General features: G+C 35.2%; 1 protein-coding gene and 1 long non-coding RNA gene across 2 annotated transcripts; both read right to left on the reverse strand.

The window, feature by feature from the left end:
- Positions 1–740: 740 nt before the first annotated feature.
- On the reverse strand, positions 741–6,620 carry LOC113342105 (uridine kinase-like protein 4). Its single transcript, XM_026586759.1, has 14 exons — positions 6,542–6,620; positions 5,565–5,694; positions 5,264–5,346; positions 4,992–5,061; positions 4,532–4,644; positions 3,515–3,611; positions 3,163–3,242; positions 2,491–2,685; positions 2,069–2,129; positions 1,825–1,885; positions 1,633–1,726; positions 1,475–1,547; positions 1,308–1,390; positions 741–1,218 (listed from the first exon to the last, which is right to left on the reverse strand). Exons 1-14 carry the CDS (start codon positions 6,596–6,598, stop codon positions 1,063–1,065), a joined length of 1,353 nt encoding a protein of 450 aa, XP_026442544.1. The 5' UTR covers positions 6,599–6,620; the 3' UTR covers positions 741–1,062.
- Positions 6,621–7,333: 713 nt separating this feature from the next.
- LOC113341965 lies at positions 7,334–8,021 on the reverse strand. Its single transcript, XR_003356272.1, has 2 exons — positions 7,859–8,021; positions 7,334–7,741 (listed from the first exon to the last, which is right to left on the reverse strand). It is a non-coding gene; the product is annotated as an uncharacterized LOC113341965 (long non-coding RNA).
- Between the last annotated feature and the right edge of the window lie 11,607 nt (positions 8,022–19,628).

The following is a 19,628-nucleotide window of genomic DNA, read 5'->3' on the forward strand; positions in this document are numbered from 1 at the left end:
ATTTTGATTTTCGAAAATCGAAGATTTAAACATGTGAATCAATAAAGAAATACAAATCATAGAATGGGTTGATAGAGATTTACCTTTTTCTTGGTTGGATCGAAGATCGTCGGAGAAGAGGATGAATTTTTTTTTTATCAGGGTTTTGAGAATTTGGAAAGTGTATGATGAAAATAGATAGTTTTTTTAGGTTTAGGATTTTTTGTTTTTGGATTTACTGAAAATGGTAAGTATTAGTATTTATATGAGATTGTTTTAGGAATTAATGTGGGGGTAAATTAGTATTTTTTAGAAATTTGGGTGCCTAGAGTAATTTGGTGGTGTAGGAATGAAAATTTGATAGTCCCCAATTAAGTCTGATAGGCCCCAGTTTAGCCAGGCAAAACAAGCCAAGTAACATTTTTTGGAGAAATCAAGCCATCATTTCAGAAGCATTGAAGATCTTAAGGTCCTGTAATAGTTTTTTGGGTATCTCTTTTAAGAACAGGACCTGCAACAACGTGGCGGATATTCTAGCAAAGGAGGCAAGAAAGAAGAACATCCACAAACAACTCTGGTTTAGATGCCAGATTGCATTTCAAATGCCTTACAGTCAGATTTTTTATTTTCAAATTCAGCTGCTCTTTCTTTTTCAGAGATAGGAGTTAACAATATGTTGTTAGAGGCCAATATCTCAAATCACTGTCATGAGATAAGTGCAATCAACAGTTTAAATAACTCTCTGTAAACTTTTTGCGCCTTTAATCTATTTAACTTTCAAAAGAAAAAAATACCCGATAGACAAAACGGGGTACATTTGAAAACGCACATAAAAAAAAGGGTACATCTGTATTTCACCCTTCATTCAAGTAGTCTTTCCTCTGTATTAAAGGTAAATGAAATCAAACCTATTTCAACTCAGACGGATTGGTAAGTTGGGGACGCTATATGTAATTATTTCGATGGAAGAAAGAAACATGTACCCAAAGCCACGTTTTACAAAACTTATGACAGTCACCCGGAGATGAAAAATGTGAACTAACCGAGAAATGAAGGTGGTTGTCATGTTTGTTACAGCTCTATTCATGGCCGAGTTACATTGGTGCCAAAGTAACGGTCACCAAACTCTCCTACACCTGGAAGTACACGGGAATCCTTGTCTAATAAGTCATCAATCTCTGAAGTAACGACCCTGAGCTTTGGAAATTTCTTGCATACCGCGTGTAGTCCATCTGGAGACTTCATTTAAACAACAATAAAACTTTTAGGCAAAAAGTTATATGGTCTGAAACTTTATTTGACCAGGTATTTGTAATATGAAATCTTACTGATATAAGATTAAGGAAAATAATGTTGGATTCCTGTACACCCTTGTTGATTAGCAGAGAAATTGCTTCAACGGCAGAGTTTCCTGATAAAAAATATGCAAATCGGTGATATTAGATATCACCATTTTCTTGGCAAAACTTGTTATGGCGTTAATTATGTTACAAACCTGTAGCAAGAACATGGTCCAACAATAATACTCGGCGACCTGAAATGTCTTCGGGTAGCCTCTCATAGATTAGCTGCAGTCACAAGTTGTCTAGAAGTTATAATAATAGACAGATGGTACAAATAAGATGTCTACTGATGTTAAATATATCAGCAAACCTGCCGTGGGTCGTTGCGTTTCCCATGGATAAGGATTTTACCAATTTTGATACCCTTACAGGAAGCTCTTAGTGCATTTTCCATACTTTCTCCACTGGCAATGTAAATCTAAATTAGGGTAGATAATTGAATAACATGACATAGAATTTTTGATACTTGCTTTTAAAGACAACATTTCAGAAGGTGAAATACCTTCTGTTTATGGAGACTCCACACAGTTTTCTACAGAAAGATACTCCACTGTATACATATCCTGCAATAGTATATGAGTTGTCTAAAGAAGAAATACCGAATATAACTCCTGTAGAAACATCTAAAACATAGTGGTGAAATTTTGAACATAGATGGTGGTATTTCATAGTTCATATGTTCAACTGAATTAACAAACTTCATATTGATCCAGAAATATTTGATCCAAGCTGCAATCTAGATGTACCTAAAGGAGTAGTAATTTGTTTTTCAGTAAATGGAAGGTGACCTAAACCATGCTCCACAACCTACAAAGAGATGGATCTATCATTAACAACCTGGCAGTGAAGGAAAAGATGAAATTTAAGCAATGTCTCTTCTAGTTGAAAGTTATTGTACCAGGCGAATAAGTCGGTCTGCATAGAATATAAAGTCATGATTTTTCGTCCTAACATCTCGTATAAGTGTATGCATTTCACGAATATGGATAAAGAGCGTCATGTAAGTTTAAATGATGAATATTGAAGTTATAATTTCCATAAATAGTCAATCAATAATTCCAGAAACTGCAAGGTCTAGATATTAACATCACAAGTTGCACCAACTTCTGAAGATTCTCAAAAGAAAGAGCATAGAGCAGCATATGGAAAAAGATGAAGTCAAAGCTACCTGGTGTGTCGAGTGGATAACACTAATGTTTGGGTATATTTTACATATGTGATGCTGACAAAGTTTCGTGCGAATATGTTGCACAATCAAATCAATTGCCACATGATTCTCTGATCCGCGTGGGATGATAACATCAGCATATTTCTTGGAAGGAAGTATAAACTCCTCGAAACCAGGCTTCACAAATTCAGAGTACTGCAAATCATATTACCGGAAAATCAATAATAGCATATCAAGGTATTGAACATTTCAACTATCAATAGTGAATTGACACATCAATCATAGCTTGAATATTATAGATGGATAGTTCTCAAGGGAAACAACAGGTACACCACTGTGTGAAGATTTTTCCCTAAGACGAATCTTAGAGTACTAAGATGTGGGTGATGTTGGAAATTTAAATCCATTTTTATGTGAACTTTTGTGTTAATAAACCACATGTGGTTCAGATATTCACTTTTGACGATAAGATTAAATATCTCAAGATGATGGGAAGGCTGCATGAGCACTTTAAAACCCACTGTTGTCTCACTAATGCATATTAAGAACCAAATAGACCTGAATCTTATCTGAAACATCAGCAGCAGTCCTAATTCCTAAGTAAAAAGCAAAGAAGACACGGTCAAGTTTCAAAAGTATCATATAATCAATAAAGTTGTGATATGTACTAACTTGGTTAAGCACAGACTGAATGTCTCTGCCTCGCTCGACAGTATCGCGCTGAATCCTCCTTGCCAGCCGCAAATCAGAATCTGAAGTAGTACAAATAAGCAGGTGAAGCATAACTAAGTAATATTATCAACCTTGTCCACTAACACAACTTATTGTAAAAAGCTGTTTAGTTTTTGAAATGCTCTCCTCTTGCTACTATCTGAACCAAACGTAGCGAAAAAACAGAAAAAATATGATACTTGATTTTCCAATGGTGGAACTCTGGCATTTTGCACAATGTTGTTCTTACGTTCCTAAACTGACGAAAATATACATAACTCATCAAATGGGATTACGATAGTTGAGAGAAAACCTGTATCAACAAAGATCTTCATGTTCATAAGATCACGAACACGAGGTTCATGAAAAACTAATATTTCGTCCAAAATTATGACATCTGATGGGTTAACCTACATAGATTTAGGAAAAATAAATTATTAACATAATAAAAGAGTTGTTATACAAGGAAAGTCCTGCAACAAAACATAAAAGACACAGTATCTGTTGGATATTTTCAAGATTGTTTGCCACTATCCGGGGGGGCGTAGCCCCTAGAAGTTTCTATTCAAACTTGAACAGACGCGTCTCTCCCATAATCCACCGTTATGGCTTTTGGAAGCGTCTGTTGGTGATGGAAAGGAATTACTAACAGGCATGAATATCCCTATAAGTAGTGAAGGCATTCTCCCATTCTTCACAATAAATTTAACTTGTTTGCTCTCTTTCTAAAGCATCATCAGAAACCTTTCTCGTGTGTTCTTGATTGGGTCAAGGGGTACAAACCTTGAATCCAATTTCTCTGTTGTAGGGCTTTCATTGTATCTTGAAGGCATTATTTCGCATACCTGTTGTAATCGCCAATTGATATTGGGAGGGTAGAAATAATTGTCTAAAAGAAATCTATTCGAGCCTTGAAAGTCAAGAGTACAACAATTTCTCTCTGTTTAATTCATCCTCTATTTGAACCCATTTTCCAACAGTATCTGTACTAAAAGAAAAACTCGGATCTGAGAAATGTTGGTCTCACGTTCTATGTTACAGATACAAATGCCTCAATAATGTAGAGAACTCTCTATGTCTAACCTGAGTCAACATACAAATGATACAGAGTGCTATTTTCCTTTAGTTGCTATAATCAGGAACAAAACACTGGATAAGCCATTTTCTGTTAATCAACCGCAGCAAGGATGCAATCTACAGAAAGGAAAAAATGGTCCAGTCCAAAGATTTGAGATTTGCTAGGTTACTCAAGTTGAATAAGAACATTCAGAAGTGCACCATTTCTACTATCCTCCAATTTTCTAACTAATTATCCATCACAGGTGGGTACCTTGTATGACGACGTCCTTTTGTGCGTCTTGAAATCATAAATGGGGATATCAACAGCCTGCCCAAGTTTCAATCTCTCCATACACGAAAGCAATAAATAGCTATCGAAGGCATCTACAAAAACATAACAACTTACATATCAGTATTCAGGGGAAACTATCCAAATTCCAATCTGCACATGTATGGTTAGGATAAATGCTTTTTCCTTAAATTCTGAACCATCATTATATTCTTGGGATTAAGAGTTCACTGTCGTACAATCAAGAACTGTAGTTATGAAACGATGGTCATCTTTTCTCTTGCAGCACTATTGGCCAGAATGTACCACGAAACCATTCAACCTCAAAATTCAACAAGCAAACCCAGAAGCTTCTAAAGACTAGCTATATAATGCATTTGACTTGGAAGTCGTAAGAACTTGCAAGTTTAATTGTTTTTAAGAAGTTAGATGATATACTTACCAGGATGGTCAAAGTTATAACGTTTAACTTGTTTTAAGTTCTCATCGCTCAAAATTTGATAAAACGAATCCTGTAACATCATAACTGCTTTAATGATACCACAAAGACAGAATCATGTACATGTGTTATGAAATTTTGTACATAACTAATAAGCTAACGGAAGGATCACTAAACACCAGAACATGAGCTACTGATGTTCACAACATTTTTAGTGTAGAAATAGCTACTGATGTTCCAAACTGAATCAACTAGGAATGTAATGAACAACTTACTTGATTGACAAGAACATTATGGAGCTGAGAAATAATCATATCACAAACTGTTGTCTTCCCAGATGCAGTTCCACCAGAAACACCTATCAATACATCGACAAAGTTAACAGAGGATTTTTAAAAACTGGTGAAAAGAAAATATAAATTTATGAATATAATGAAATGTACTACTTCCAGACTATCATGTTTAGCATTTAATGAGCAAAATCCATAAACATTATCTAGTCTTTTGTACATGTGATGTCAAAAGATGCGAGCTCCAAACCAGGAACAAGTATCAAACAGAAAAGAAGAAACTCACCAATCACAAAAGGTTGCTTGTTGGCAACTTTTATGGCTGACCCATTAGCTTTGTGATCCTGAAAGTGTTCTTCGATGCTTTTTGTCAAACCATTTACCAGTTGAGCCTCCACGGATTTGTTACCGCAGAGCTGAAAATGATCCGTTGGCGTAAGTTTAAGAAATACAACAATACATATGCAAGGGTATGATTTTCACAAAACTCATTGTGAAAAGGGAAACAAGGTGGCAACATTTCATTCGATGTACAAACTAGAATGCTAACATGGAGAGGATATGACTGAAATGTTCCGTATTCTCTGTACCAGATAGACATCCCGCATATCTCATAATCCCGCTATTTGAATTCATATTACTAGACAATCTAACAAGCTGATCTGAAACACTTTTTTGACCTGATCGACACTCGTTTCCTATCAAAAACTATATCTTCTTGACTTCACTAACCCGATAGACCCCCCTCATTTCCTAGACCAACAACAATAGTACATAACATGTCTGGTTCAAGAAATTTATTCAATTCTTCGTGACCAACTTTACAGTAATAAACAGAACAAATTAGGGTGTAATTGATATACTTAAGAAATGAAGTTGCATTGATTTAGCTTACTTAGTACATTATAAAAAATTATTTACTAATTTTTTTTGTAATATTTCAATTACTTGAACCAAACATGTATACGTAAAATCAATAGTATCAGCATATACGACGAATAACTCATACTTCAACTGCTCCTTACAAAATCCAGACTCAAAGTCTTCTACATATAATTACCAATTTATAATCCACACATTGTTAGTGTAGACAATTATATTGTTAGTGTAGACAATTATACGAGTGGAGGTCAAAACTTCTATAACATTACTAATTTATCCGTGAAAATCACCGCAGCAGAATCATTTTTAAATCTTTTCATACCAATCAAACATGATATTCTTACTGGTGAAATTCATAAAAATCGTACCTTCACGGCTCACCTCTATAGAAAATATTGAAAAGATGGAAAGTAGAAGATTAGAATTTGAATCCTCCATGAAAATATATCTTCATTGTTATGAGAATCGCACAGAGAAGATCTTATGTGATGAATTAATGATCTTCTTTATTTGTAAGAAATAGCGAGATATGCGGAAAAATGTAGCAGAGATTTTCTTGGAAGGAAGAATAACAGAATTTTACGGGCACGTGTTGGAATCTCTGTGACTGGAAAATGACACCTGAATATTCTAAAGATAGAATATTATGAACCCTTAAGTGGGGATACTCACATGAATTGGGGTATACTTTCGATTATAGTGGGACTGAATTTTTGCTAAGGGAATATATTTTTGGGATGAAATGTCACTACCACCCTTTACCATAATAAAAATAAAGGGTTTTTAATAAAATACTCATGTGGAGAAATGCAATTAAGAAAATGCCACGTTTTTATCATTATATATTTAATGCCCATGATTTTATCTTTTCCATCCGTTTTTTCAAAAAAAACACCTAACAGTCGTTTGTCGCATACATGTCATTAAATCAGTCCTTGTAAATGTCTTTAAAGCCCTTAAAATCGTTAGTCTCAGACATAAATGAACCGAGTTACCAAAGCGAGTCAGTGATGATTTGATTCCGCCGGATCTCCGCACCGAGTTAAACCTTTTTCATCTTTCTGCAGTTAGATCAAACAGGTTGCAGGCATCATAACTCCGGTGGTGGAGAGGTGACTTTCTACTATGTTTTTATCTCCTATATGTGACTTCTAATACCTGCAATTTCGAGACTTAAACAAACCAACAATCCATACATACACAAATACTAAAACATCACCAATTACATTCATTCAATTCGTAAAACTACGAACAGAGACATCACTTGTTGGCTGTTTTCACGACACTACATCAGTTTTGAACTAATTTTCCAGTGAGCAAAACAATCCCAAATCCAAGCCAAAATTGAATTAGACTAGGGCCCAAGTTTCCTTGCTTATCCCGGTGTCTAAGACATCCTCTACCAATTCAAACACAAGCCATACAGCCACCACACGCCAACCATATAAATCAACAACAATAATACGATCTTGGTTCAAGTACTGGTCGATCAGGTTTTTGAGCAAACACCTTGTGTGGGTAAATCCAGTAATGAAGAAGCAGTTATGTTGTTGATTTCAAAGCTCTCATAAGTCTCCTTCCCTGTAAATCAAATGTTCCCAAACAAATTTTGGTACAAATAAGTCTTAATAGCTTAGTACTGAAAACCCATTGTTCTTCCAATAACTGAAAACATAAACAGATTCGTCAATAGCTTACTAAGTCTAACACGTTCCCCCGTAGCAAGAAATTTATCTCCCTCTAATGCTCCCGTTGATGTGGGTATCATTGATTTTGGTATGAGTCTTGATTTTACTGGATTTATTTTCCCAAACTGTACTTCCTCCATTGGAACCGAGCTTCTTCGCATCTTTCTCTAATATTTTAGACTTTTAGGGCGTACGAATCGTTTTTTCCTTTTCAGCTTATAACGATAAGCATTGGTAAGGGTAAATACGTAATGACACCACATTTTTATCGACTTTTTCAATGAAAATTGACCATCCAGTAGGCCCTCGCGGAAAAGCAAACGGCATGGGTATTAAATATATAATGAAAAATACAGGGACATTTTTTAAATGCATTTTCCCATATGGACATTTTCTTAATATTCCCTTAAATCAAATACTTTTAAGTACGTATTCCCATTGCTTTTTCTTTGGATAATGTGACTTTTCTATTATTGATGAGGTTGAGAAGATGGAGATGGAGATGGATTTTTCTGAAGAAGAAGTTTTCTTAGTAATCAAGCATTTTGGGGCTAATAAATCTCCGGGTCCGGATGGGTTTACGATAGAGTTCTGTAAGTGATGTTGGCATATTATTCGTGATGATTTTATGAAGTTGATGGGTGAGTTTTATAGATATGGTTCGTGGGATTGGCGTTTTGAACTGTTCTTTTATTACTCTTATACCGAAAAAGGAAGATTCTTGTACTCCGAAAGATTATAGACCTCTTAGTCTTCTAGGTAGTGCATATAAAATTTTGTCGAAAGTATTGGCTAACAGGTTAAAGAAGGTGATGCATAAGCTGGTGTCTGATTATCAAGGGGCATTTGTGAAGGAAAACATATTCTAGATGGGGTGTTAATAGCAAGTGAGTGCATTGATAGCAGATTGAAGGACAAAAAGCCGGGAGTTTTATGTAAGATTGATATGGAAAAGCGTTCGACAATGTCAAGTGGGTATCTTTATTGAGAATTTTGGAGAAACACAGCTTCGGTAGAAAATGGATTTCATGGATGAAATGGTGTATATCTTCTTCGCATATTTCTGTTTTAGTGAATGGTACATCTAGATATAAGTTTAAACCTACAAAAGGTCTTCGGCAAGGAGATTCATTGTCCCCTTTCTTGTTTTTCTTAGTTGTTGAAGTTTTGTCTAAGTTGATTGTGGATGATACATATATAGGTCAATTGCATGGGTTTCAGGTTGCGGAAAATAGAATTAGTATTTTTCATCTCCAATTCGCAGACGATACTCTGATTTTTTTTTTGATGCAAATGTGGAGGATGTTCGAAGACTCTTAATTATTCTCACTACTTTTGAGCTCTTGACAGGAATGAAGCTGAATTTGGATAAGAGATCCATGATTGGTGTTGAGGAAGATGACGTTATTGGAGATTTGGCTATGGAGTTAGGATGTAAGATCGAACAGTTGCCTATCAAGTACTTGGGGTTACCGTTGGGTGCCACTTTTAGATGCGCTTCTGTATGAGAGGATGTCATTCAAAGAATGGAGGTGAAACTTTCAACTTGGAAAAAGAAGTTTTTAAACAAGGCAGGTAGTGTTAGAGCACTGCTCGGTCGAAATCGCATGCGTTGCTATCTCAAGCATGTTTGTCAATGTTAGTGATCAAAACTATAAGTCTTTATTTCTAGTATACTATTAGCTAAGTCTCGGATTAGGATAGAAAGTGTAGTTGAGCTCAAGACTCCATGCGATCATCATACAAAGACGAAGTACTACTCAAGGAACTGGTGGAACTTCATCGACTAAAAGGTATGTGGAGACTTGAACTTATCTATCACTCAAAAGTTTATCTACTCTATCTCCTATCTTGAGACAAAAGTCATTTTGCTATATAGACTTTGATTATACACATTTTTTATTCCGATCCGAGTTTATCTCGCTTATCTATTTATCGAAATATGTGTTGGTAATCTTTCGCTTTGGCCAAGTTCATCTTTACTAGTGACGAAAGTCATGTTAAGTTTCAATCACTCAAAAATGGCTTTGACGAAAAATGGTTTGTGAACAACAACTATATAACGTCCTCTAAGAATGTTTCAATGATTGAAATGAGAGTTTAAATTATATAACCATTGTTGGATATAAGCATTGTGTGATAACTCATACATGTGTAAGTCCTTATTCCTTTAACCAAATTATGCGTACTTTGTTGATCAGGAAAACCGGAACAGAGTCCGCGAACCCAGTCCGCGTACTGTCGAAGGTTCTCTTCCCGAGAAAATCTACTGGATCTTGTAAAATATTTGCAAACTTATTCCGGGTACTTAAGTACGCGTACCAGTCCGCGTACTTAAGTTGTTTATTTTCTAAAAACGATTATTCGTGAACTTAAACTTATATAAACTAAGGAATGCAAGTTTGCAAACCGTGGATATAAAGTTCATGAATCGATTCGAGTGAATTAAATCTTTTTTGTTTCAATTGTGTCTATTATAAATATCTAAGCAGTTGAACAACTCTCTAACTAGTTCATTTGAGTCATTTGAACTAGTTGTAATAAAGAAGAATATGGTTGATATGAAAGTGCTCATATGGATAACTATTTGGTTATCTACTGTTGAACCAACTAGATGTACATGCTTGGTACGATTACACAAACCTAGATAAACGTGGATTTCATTTGTGTGTAACAAGCTAAGTTTTGATCTAACGGTTGAAAGATATTAGCTTGAATCTAATCAGGTTTTCATATAACAGTGAATATTGAATGCTTTGTTACTAAGCTAACATTGATTGCAAACCCTGATTTGAAAGAATATATAAGGGAGAACTCTAGCAACTGGGAAACCTAATCCCCACACCTCCTGTGTGATACTAGTTATATTAGCTAGAGTCGATTCTCCTTTAACCTTAGGTTTCTACCGAGACCCTGTAGGTTAACGACTTGAAGACTTCATTGGGATTGTGAAGCCAGACCGATACTACTTTTTCGTAGTTGTGTGATCTGATCTTGCTGTTTCTATCGTACTAAGTACAATCGTAAGGATTGACTTGAGATTGATTTCTCTGATAGGCAAGATATAAAAGTAGTCACAAACATCTTCGTCTCATCGTTTGTGATTCCACAATATCTAGTTTCGCCATCACACGATTTAGATTATTGTGAGGTGATTGGTAATACTAAGCTATTCTTCGGGAATATAAGTCTGGTTTATCAATTGGTTCATGTTCACCTTGATTTATCAAAATACGGAACAAAAACTCGTAGGTATTTCTGTGGGAGACAGATTTATCTATTACCGTAGACTTTTCTGTGTGATACACATTTGTTTATTAAAGTCTTCGACTTTGGGTCGTAGCAACTCTTAGTTGTGGGTGAGATCATCTAAGGGAATCAAGTGCATTAATATCATGTTGGGGTCAGAAACGTAGGAGCGCAACTGTATCTTGGATCAGTGTGAGATTGATTAGGGTTCAACTACAGTCCAGACCGAAGTTAGTTTGTAGTAGGCTAGTGTCTATAGCGGCTTAATACAATGTTTGTTCAATCTGTACTAGGTCACGGGGTTTGTCTGCATTTGCGGTTTCCTCGTTAACAAAACTTCTGGTGTCTGTGTTATTTCTTTTCTGCATTATATTTTGTTGTATAATTGAAATATCACAGGTTGTACGTTAAAACAATCAATTGGGAAATCCAACCTTTGGTTGTTGATTGAAATTGATGGATACTTGAACATTGGTCTTTGGTACCGTTCAAGTGATTTATCTTGTATTCAATTAGACTCGCAGATTTCTATTTGCTTGAGTAAGTATTGAATCGAGAAAGATAGATATAACTCTTTGATATGCTTTTATTAAAATTGAGTCTGACTGTCTAGTTGATTCTCTTAAAAGTATATCGGAGTTAGTCCATACAGATTGCTAATCGAAATATTGGTTGTGGTTGTTAGACCCCCGCTTTTTCAATTGGTATCAGAGCAGGCAAACACATCTAAAGACCTTACAAGTCTGTGTTTGTAGCGATCTGACTCTATGGATGGTAAGAATATCTCAGAGAACAAAACATCAGCTCAAAGTCATCCTTGTGAACTTCAAAGTCCTGAAGCTTCTAAGAAAAAATCTGTTTCCGGTACTTTGACTGAATCTGCATTTAACTAGGAAAAATCTCTTGATGAACAATTGGATGATCTTTCAGATGACAGTGATTCAGAAAGAGGACAAAGTATTGATGAGTAAGTCTCTCAATATATCAAGCTTTTTGACCATGCTTTGAAAGAAAAGAAGTCAACTACTTGCTTGAGTAAATACATGGCACCTCTCTGTCAAGAAAACAAAAAACTGAGAAAAATCTTTAAAGGGTATGATTGTGGATATAAACTTTTACAATCTATCGTTAAAGATCGAGAAGAAGAAGTACGATCAAAAAGGTCCGAGTGTGACAAACTTCTTCAAAATCTCTCTGTGTTGAAAGAAAGACTTGCAGAATCTGAAGCAAGATATGGCTCTCAACAAAAATGTTTTTTCGCCAGAGAAAAATCGTCGGAGACCGATCTCGCTGCTGCTCTTAATGAAGTGAAATCACTGGAAGAAAATCTGAAAAGATTTAATTCTAGCTCTACAAAATTATCTTCTATGATTGGAGCATGTAAAGAACATCGTGATATACGTGGTATGGTCTATAAGGGAATAGACGCTCCAAGTACTGGTAAGATTAATTTTGTTCGTGCTAATGAAAACTCTTCATATGAAAAAACTTTTCAAGCAGCCGACGGTCCTAGAAACAAGGATTTTGCTTTTTCAAAATGTACTCACACGAGAACAGTGAAGACCAATTCCTTTAACTGCTATTATTGCGGAAATAAAGGACATTCACAACGAAGATGTCGTTTTCGATTAAGGAATGAAAAACTTCACAACATTCTTGTATGGATGTCTAAAGAAGTTATTAAACCTGTCTCTCATCTTGGTGGAGTAAAAGGCATTGTCGGCATAGGAGAAAGAAAGAAAAAGAAGGAAGAACGGCAGAAGGACAACTGACTTCTTAAATAACTCTGAGAAGAGAAAAAGACATAGGAGAAAGAAAGAAACGCCAAATTTCTTTTCCCCTTCTAAAGAAGACAGTAAACCTGAGGTGTCTACTCCGGATTTCATTCATATCAATAATCGAGTCTCGGAGCTCAAAATCAGCATAAACAGACTCAGGTGGAGCATCAAAAAGACAAGGGAAGCAGCAAGTTCAGGTATTCCTTATCCCCCTCTGGTTAAATCTTTTTCTACTAATCCTAATGATTTTTCTGAAAATCTTCAAGTAGGAAAGAGAGAAGAAGTCAATATTCTTGATGAGAAAAAAGCTCATCAAAATACAACATGACTACTCAATATATAGCATCCTTCTTGAAATATGGAAGGATGCTTATAATTCTCAAGAAATATGTGTGTCTTGAGAAAGTAGTTGTTGTTATATTTCTTTTTCATTTACGAAACTATGATCATTAAACTGTTGAGCCTTGCTTCAGTACTTTACATGATGTAAGTTGATCACTCACTCTTGAGAATAATTTCTTGTTGATTGCCTTGTATTTCAACGATTCTCTTATGTTCCCTTGAACTAAGAAAGTCATCCATTGTTTAGAATGATTCTTTAATGTCAAGATCCCTTCTAAATTTTGCTCCATCATACCTTTGGTCTCGTACCAAGGTTGTAATCATAAGTGCACGATCACCGGACCCCACACAGAAAGTATACAAGTATCCCTAGGGTTTCCCAAGAAACACTTATATATACATATACTAGGTCTCAACCCGTGCCGTTACGTCACAGACAAGGATATGTGTTTCAAATGTATCTATCGATTCATAGATGTCGTAATTGTCTGAGAAGAATTTGACCGATCGATCTAGGTCTAAATGTTTTGAGGAGTTGGTTAATAAACAAGTCCTTATCCTCGAATTTTTTAATATTTTATATGTAAGTCATACAACTCTTTGGGAAAAACGTAGTTAATCGTTAGAGCAAATTCTATGGGCAGTAGAACATTACTTCGTTCACTACTTCAAAAAAATATCATCAAAGGTCATTCACCAAACTTGTAAAAAAACTAAAAACACCTAAAATTACTTTAACATCAATTAGATTAAATTTTCAAAATATGTTAGCATTAGAATTTATTTTTTTTCTTTGATATAAATTGTTGGGTTCCCAATTTACATAGATTTGTGTTTATTCATTTTTCAAAATTTTATAATAATATTTAATTCTTGATCCATTTCTTTTCTTGTCTCTTTACCTATTATCATGAACTATTTCTCAAGCATGCATAATTACACGAAGTTGGGGAGAAATGACAAAAACAGAAATCAAGACAAAAAAGGGGATAAAGAGAGATGTGAGCAACTGAATCAATTACAATTAATTCACGCATAGCCTTGCATAATCACATGAAGTAGGGGAGAAATAATGTCAGAAACAGAAACCATGACAAAAAAGGGGAATAAAGAGAGATGTGAGAAACTGAACCGATTATAATTAATTCGCGTGTAGCCTTGTGTTTGGTCAATATTTTCATAAGTTTCATTTTTCTTCCTGCCCCCTACCCGGCAAATCTTAGAATCACAATATCTTCTTTTCTGGAAAAATCTGGCCTTTAAAAATTGTTTTAATTTTAAAAATAATAAAAAAAGTGATTTGAAAACTAAAATCAAATTAAAAAAAAACATAGAAAAATTAACTAAGGGTGACTAAATAATTTACCTATCTTAGGACACCTTTTCTCACCCTACTACAACTACTTCTTCCACCACCACATTATCGTTACTATTCCACCAGTCTCACCAATACCCACCACCATTATCCCCACCGCCGATCCACCACCACCACCCACCAACTATCTTAGGACCCCTTTTCTCACCATACTACCACTACTTATTCCACCACCACATTATCGTCACCACTCCACCAGTCCCACCAATACCCACCACCATTATCCCCACCACTGCCCACCATCATAACCACCATTAATGCTTACTGATATGGTTAATATCAAATAAATTTATTATGTATTAACAAAAATATATTCATTTGCTCAATTAAAGAAACATTTATTATGAAATATCAATTGAACATTTATTATTAAACTTTAATTAAACGTGATCATTTATAGTCGTAGATTTATGTTCTGCAAGTATAAATTTGATCGTTCTTTATCTAGCCTAATTTGTCCAAACTTTGTTTTGTATTCTGGAAATGTAATCAATTTTATTTTAATACTAAAAGCCGTGATTTATTCGATCGGGTACTATAAATAGTTGGGATCCCATTTGGGTGATCCAGCGGTCATGATCATATTGTCTTATATGATTTAGTATCCTCCTCAAAATATCTGTGTTTTGTCCTTACCAGTTGTGCTAAAAACATGCAAATACATCTATCACAATAAAATGTTTCCCATGTTGTAAAGACACAAAACTATTATTTTCCACTACTATTCACTAACATCCACTACCGTATGTAAAAACCAGCCACGTCCACTATTTTTTCCACCACTGGTAATGTTACTGTTAGAGCATTGCTCGGTCGAACTCGCATGCGTTGCTATCTCAAGCATGTTTGTCAATGTTAGTGAAAAAGTGGGGGGTCTAACTACACCACCCAATCTCTTAGCAATCTGTATGGACTAACTCGAATATACTTTTAAGAGAATCAACAAGACTCAATCAATTAAAAGTATATCAACGAGTTTATATCTCTCTCTTGATTTGATTTACTCAAGCAGGAACTGCGAGTTCTAATCAAATACAAGGAATAACTTGGATGGTACCAAAGACCAATATCCAAGGATCAATCAATGACAATCAACAACCAAAGGTTGGATTATTCTAATTGATGATCAAACGCACAACCTGTATTATTTCAATTATAAAGATAAAACAATATAATGCGAAAATTGAAATAACACAGACACCAGAAATGTTGTTAACGAGGAAACCGCAAATGCAGAAAAACCCCGGGACCTAGTCCAGATTGAAAACACACTGTATTAAGCCGCTACAAACACTAGCCTACTCCAATCTAACTTCGGACTGGACTATAGTTGAACCCCCCAATCAATCTCCCACTGATCCAAGGTACATTTATGCTCATACGCCTCTGATCCCAGCAGGATACTGCGCACTTGATTCCCTTAGCTGATCTCACCCACAACTAAGAGTTGCTACGATCCAAAATCGCAGGATTTGACAATAAATAAATCCGTCTCACACATACAAGTCTATCAAAAGATCAATCTGTCTCCCACAGATAAACCCTAAAGGTTTTGTTCCGTATTTTGATAATAATCAAGGTAAACATGAACCAACTGATAATCCGGTCTTATATTCCCGAAGAACATCCTAGATTAATCAATCACCTCACAACAATCTTAATATATGGTAGCGAAACAAGATGTTGCGGAATCAAAAACGATGAGACGAAGACGTTTGTGATTACTTTTGATATCTTGCCTATCGGAGATATAAATCTCATGCCAATCAATCTGATTGTACTCGTACGATAGAAGATGCAAGATCAGATCACACAACTATGATAAAAGTAGTATTGGTCTGGCTTCACAATCCCAATGAGGTCTTTAAGTCGTTAACCCGGTTTGAGAAAAGAAAACCATAGGTTAAAGTAGAATCGACTCTAGTATGCAAACTAATATCACACATAAGGTGTGGGGATTAGTTTTGCACAATACTAGATGTCTCCTTTATATAATATTTCAAATCAGGGGTTTGCCTTGGTCACAAAGCAAACAATATCCACCGTTAGATGAAAACCTGATTTAGATTCAAGCTAATATTTCTCAACCGTTAGATCGAAAACTTATCTTGTTACACACACTTGACAATGCACACTTCTAGGTTTGTTAACAGTACCCAAACATATGCACTTGTTGATCCAATAATAGTTAACCAAAAGGTTAGCCATATGAGGATTTCATATCAACCATGTTCTTCTTCACCATAACTAGTTCAAATGACTTCAAATGAACTAGTTAGAGAGTTGTTCAATTGCAAGGAAATCTTATGTACTACACAAGACACAATTGAAGTAAAGATGATTTGATTCACTCGAATCGGTTCATGAACTTTTATAGCCACGATTTGCATACTGCATTCCTTAGTCTTTTTAAGTTTAAGTTCTGAAATCATCTTCAAATATATAACCTTTCTCAAGTTCGCAGACTAGGTTCACGGACTTCAGCAACCGGTAGAGTTTACAAACTCCAGCAGAAAATCTTGGAAAAGACCTTACACCGGTTCGCGGACGCAGCTAGTTCGTCAACTCCAGCATAATTTTTCCGGATGAGAAGTTCCGGCAGTTCGCGGACTGAGTTCGCAGACTTGGAAACAAGCCATTCTTCCGGTTTCTCTTGATCAACAAAGTTCGCAAACTTTGGTTCAAGGAATAGGACTTATACATAAATGTGTTTCCACAACAATGTTTATGTCCACCATTGATTATGTAATCTAAACTCTCATTTCAATCATTGAAACATTCTTAGAAGACGCTATATTATTGTTACACCATTTCTCGTCAAAGCAATTTTCAAAGTGATTGAAACATACTATGACTTTCGTCACTAGGTAAAGATAAACTTGATCGAAGCGAAACGCTTACCAACACATATTTCGAGATATAGATAGGCGAGGTATACTCGGCTCGAAATACCAAATGTGTATAATCCAAGTCTATATATATATAGCATACGAATTCTTCTCTCCAAGAGTAGGAGATAGAGTAGATAGACTTTTGAGTGACAGATAAGTTCAAGTATTCACATACCCTTTTGTCGAGAAGTTCCACCGGTTCCTTGAGTAGTTCTTCTTCTTGTATGATGAATCGCCATGAAGTCCTTGAGCTCAACTAAACTTTCTATCCTAGTCCGAGACTTAGCTATAATATACTAGAAATCAAGACTTATAGTTTTGATCACTAACATTGAAAAACATGCTTGAAATAGCGACGCATGCGAGTTCGACCGAGCAATGCTCTAAAAATCTCCCCTCTTTCAATTTTAGTGACACAACTATCAATATATATGGAATACAAAAAAGATAAAGAAACTTTAGTATCTCCTATTCCACATGTATAATCTTCAACATTCCTTGAAATCTTCGTCACTTTCAAGTACTCCAATGATCCCAAAGGTTGTAAGTTTAGTATCACCGTTGTTAAATATCCGTAGCTATGAAGATACTCAACTAGATTAATTACGGAGCATACGACTAACATAACCATTAGAAAATGAATAGGATAGTCGTCCATACACTCAACATAAGAGGAATCTTACGGAGTATGAAGATACTCAACTAGATTAATTACAAGAGAACCCATAATTAATCTAATTGGAATACACAACCAAACTAATTACAAAAGTAATCAATTCAATTGTCTATTGTTTTGCTCAACATAAAAAGACTTATGGAGTAATAACTAAATAACCAAACAAGATGATTAATTTAGTTCAAAAATGCTCAACATAAAGTACCTTACGGAACAACCAACAAAGCTAATAAAAAATTAATCAACTCGGTTGTATCGTGCTCAACATAAGACACATTACGGAGCCTCACAGTAATACATAAAATATGGATCAGGGATGATCAATACTGCGGAATACTCAAGGATTCATTCTATCTTCAATTACTATTTGCATAACAATATTAATAGACATAATCCTTGAAAACAAAATATTTTAACCTATCTTCCATCAAAGAATTGACAATATAGGCTTAACTTTTGTATTTGTCAAAAGTCTATTCATTCTTTTACCAGTACGTGAATACCAACTCATGAACGACTTTACTTTTGACAATATATGAGACCTTTAAGTTCACGGACGTAAACATATATATCCCATAACAAATTGCAATATAACAAATCATAAAGATTAATACTGCAAAAACATCATCCTCCCAATATTTTTAGAATTTAAACCAATAAACCTAAAAAAAACAAGAAGATGAAAAATAATAGCTATGTGTAGTCACAATCATTGCTATTCAAGCACTAATTATTCTTCCAACTAAGCCAAAAAGAAGACATACTAGGCAACTAATAAAACTCAGTTTTAAGAAACCAAGAAAGCTAAGCCTTGTTAGCAACTAGAGATCGAATGTGGACGAGTTCATCAGTTGCCTTCTTTAGTTCATTCTTCAGAAAATCAAGATTCCTTGTTGCAATCCCGAGTTGTTCACGAACTACTTCAAAGTCTCGAAGAAGATTTCCTACCAGCTGTGATGACATCTGAACTGGTAGTTTGTTTTCATGATCAACAACATGAAAGCATGTTATGGAAACTAGAATCAACTCATTAGTTTTGCCCTTCTCATCTTCATAAATCTTGTTGCTTATAACCATTGTGCACACGCTAAAAGAATTCACTGGAATCTTTTCATCTTATGGAACACAATATTTAAGGTATTCCAATTAAACCCTAGAGACCGTGAAGTCTGTGTGGGTTTGGTACGTCTACTTTTAGGTCAAAGCCTGAGACCCGTAGAAGCCCAATTGCACGAGACAATTTTCGAGATTGAAATTCCGAGAGGCAGACAATTGGAGCACGAACTTTTAACAGGGAAGAAAAAAAACTTTGTCAAAAGAAAAATAACATAAAACAACCTTGACATCTTTCTCAAGACTACTTCCTTGAGACTCATGAGCATCCTTCTTTAAGATAAAAAGAGGGATGCAGTTTAAAGCAGTCATAGTATAATAAGATGAGCATCTTGCTCATCAATATTCACTTCTTC

Source organism: Papaver somniferum, unplaced genomic scaffold (genome assembly GCF_003573695.1).
Source record: "Papaver somniferum cultivar HN1 unplaced genomic scaffold, ASM357369v1 unplaced-scaffold_33, whole genome shotgun sequence".
Lineage (NCBI taxonomy): Eukaryota > Viridiplantae > Streptophyta > Magnoliopsida > Ranunculales > Papaveraceae > Papaver > Papaver somniferum.

Coding starts and splice junctions, on each gene's coding strand:
- LOC113342105 (XM_026586759.1), bottom strand. CDS start 6,598: ATGGAGGATTCAAATTCTAATCTTCTACTTTCCATCTTTTCAATATTT. Junction 5,347..5,564: donor CAAGCAACCTTTTGTGATTG/GTGAGTTTCTTC, acceptor ATGTATTGATAG/GTGTTTCTGGTGGAACTGCA. Junction 5,062..5,263: donor ATAATGTTCTTGTCAATCAA/GTAAGTTGTTCA, acceptor ATGATGTTACAG/GATTCGTTTTATCAAATTTT.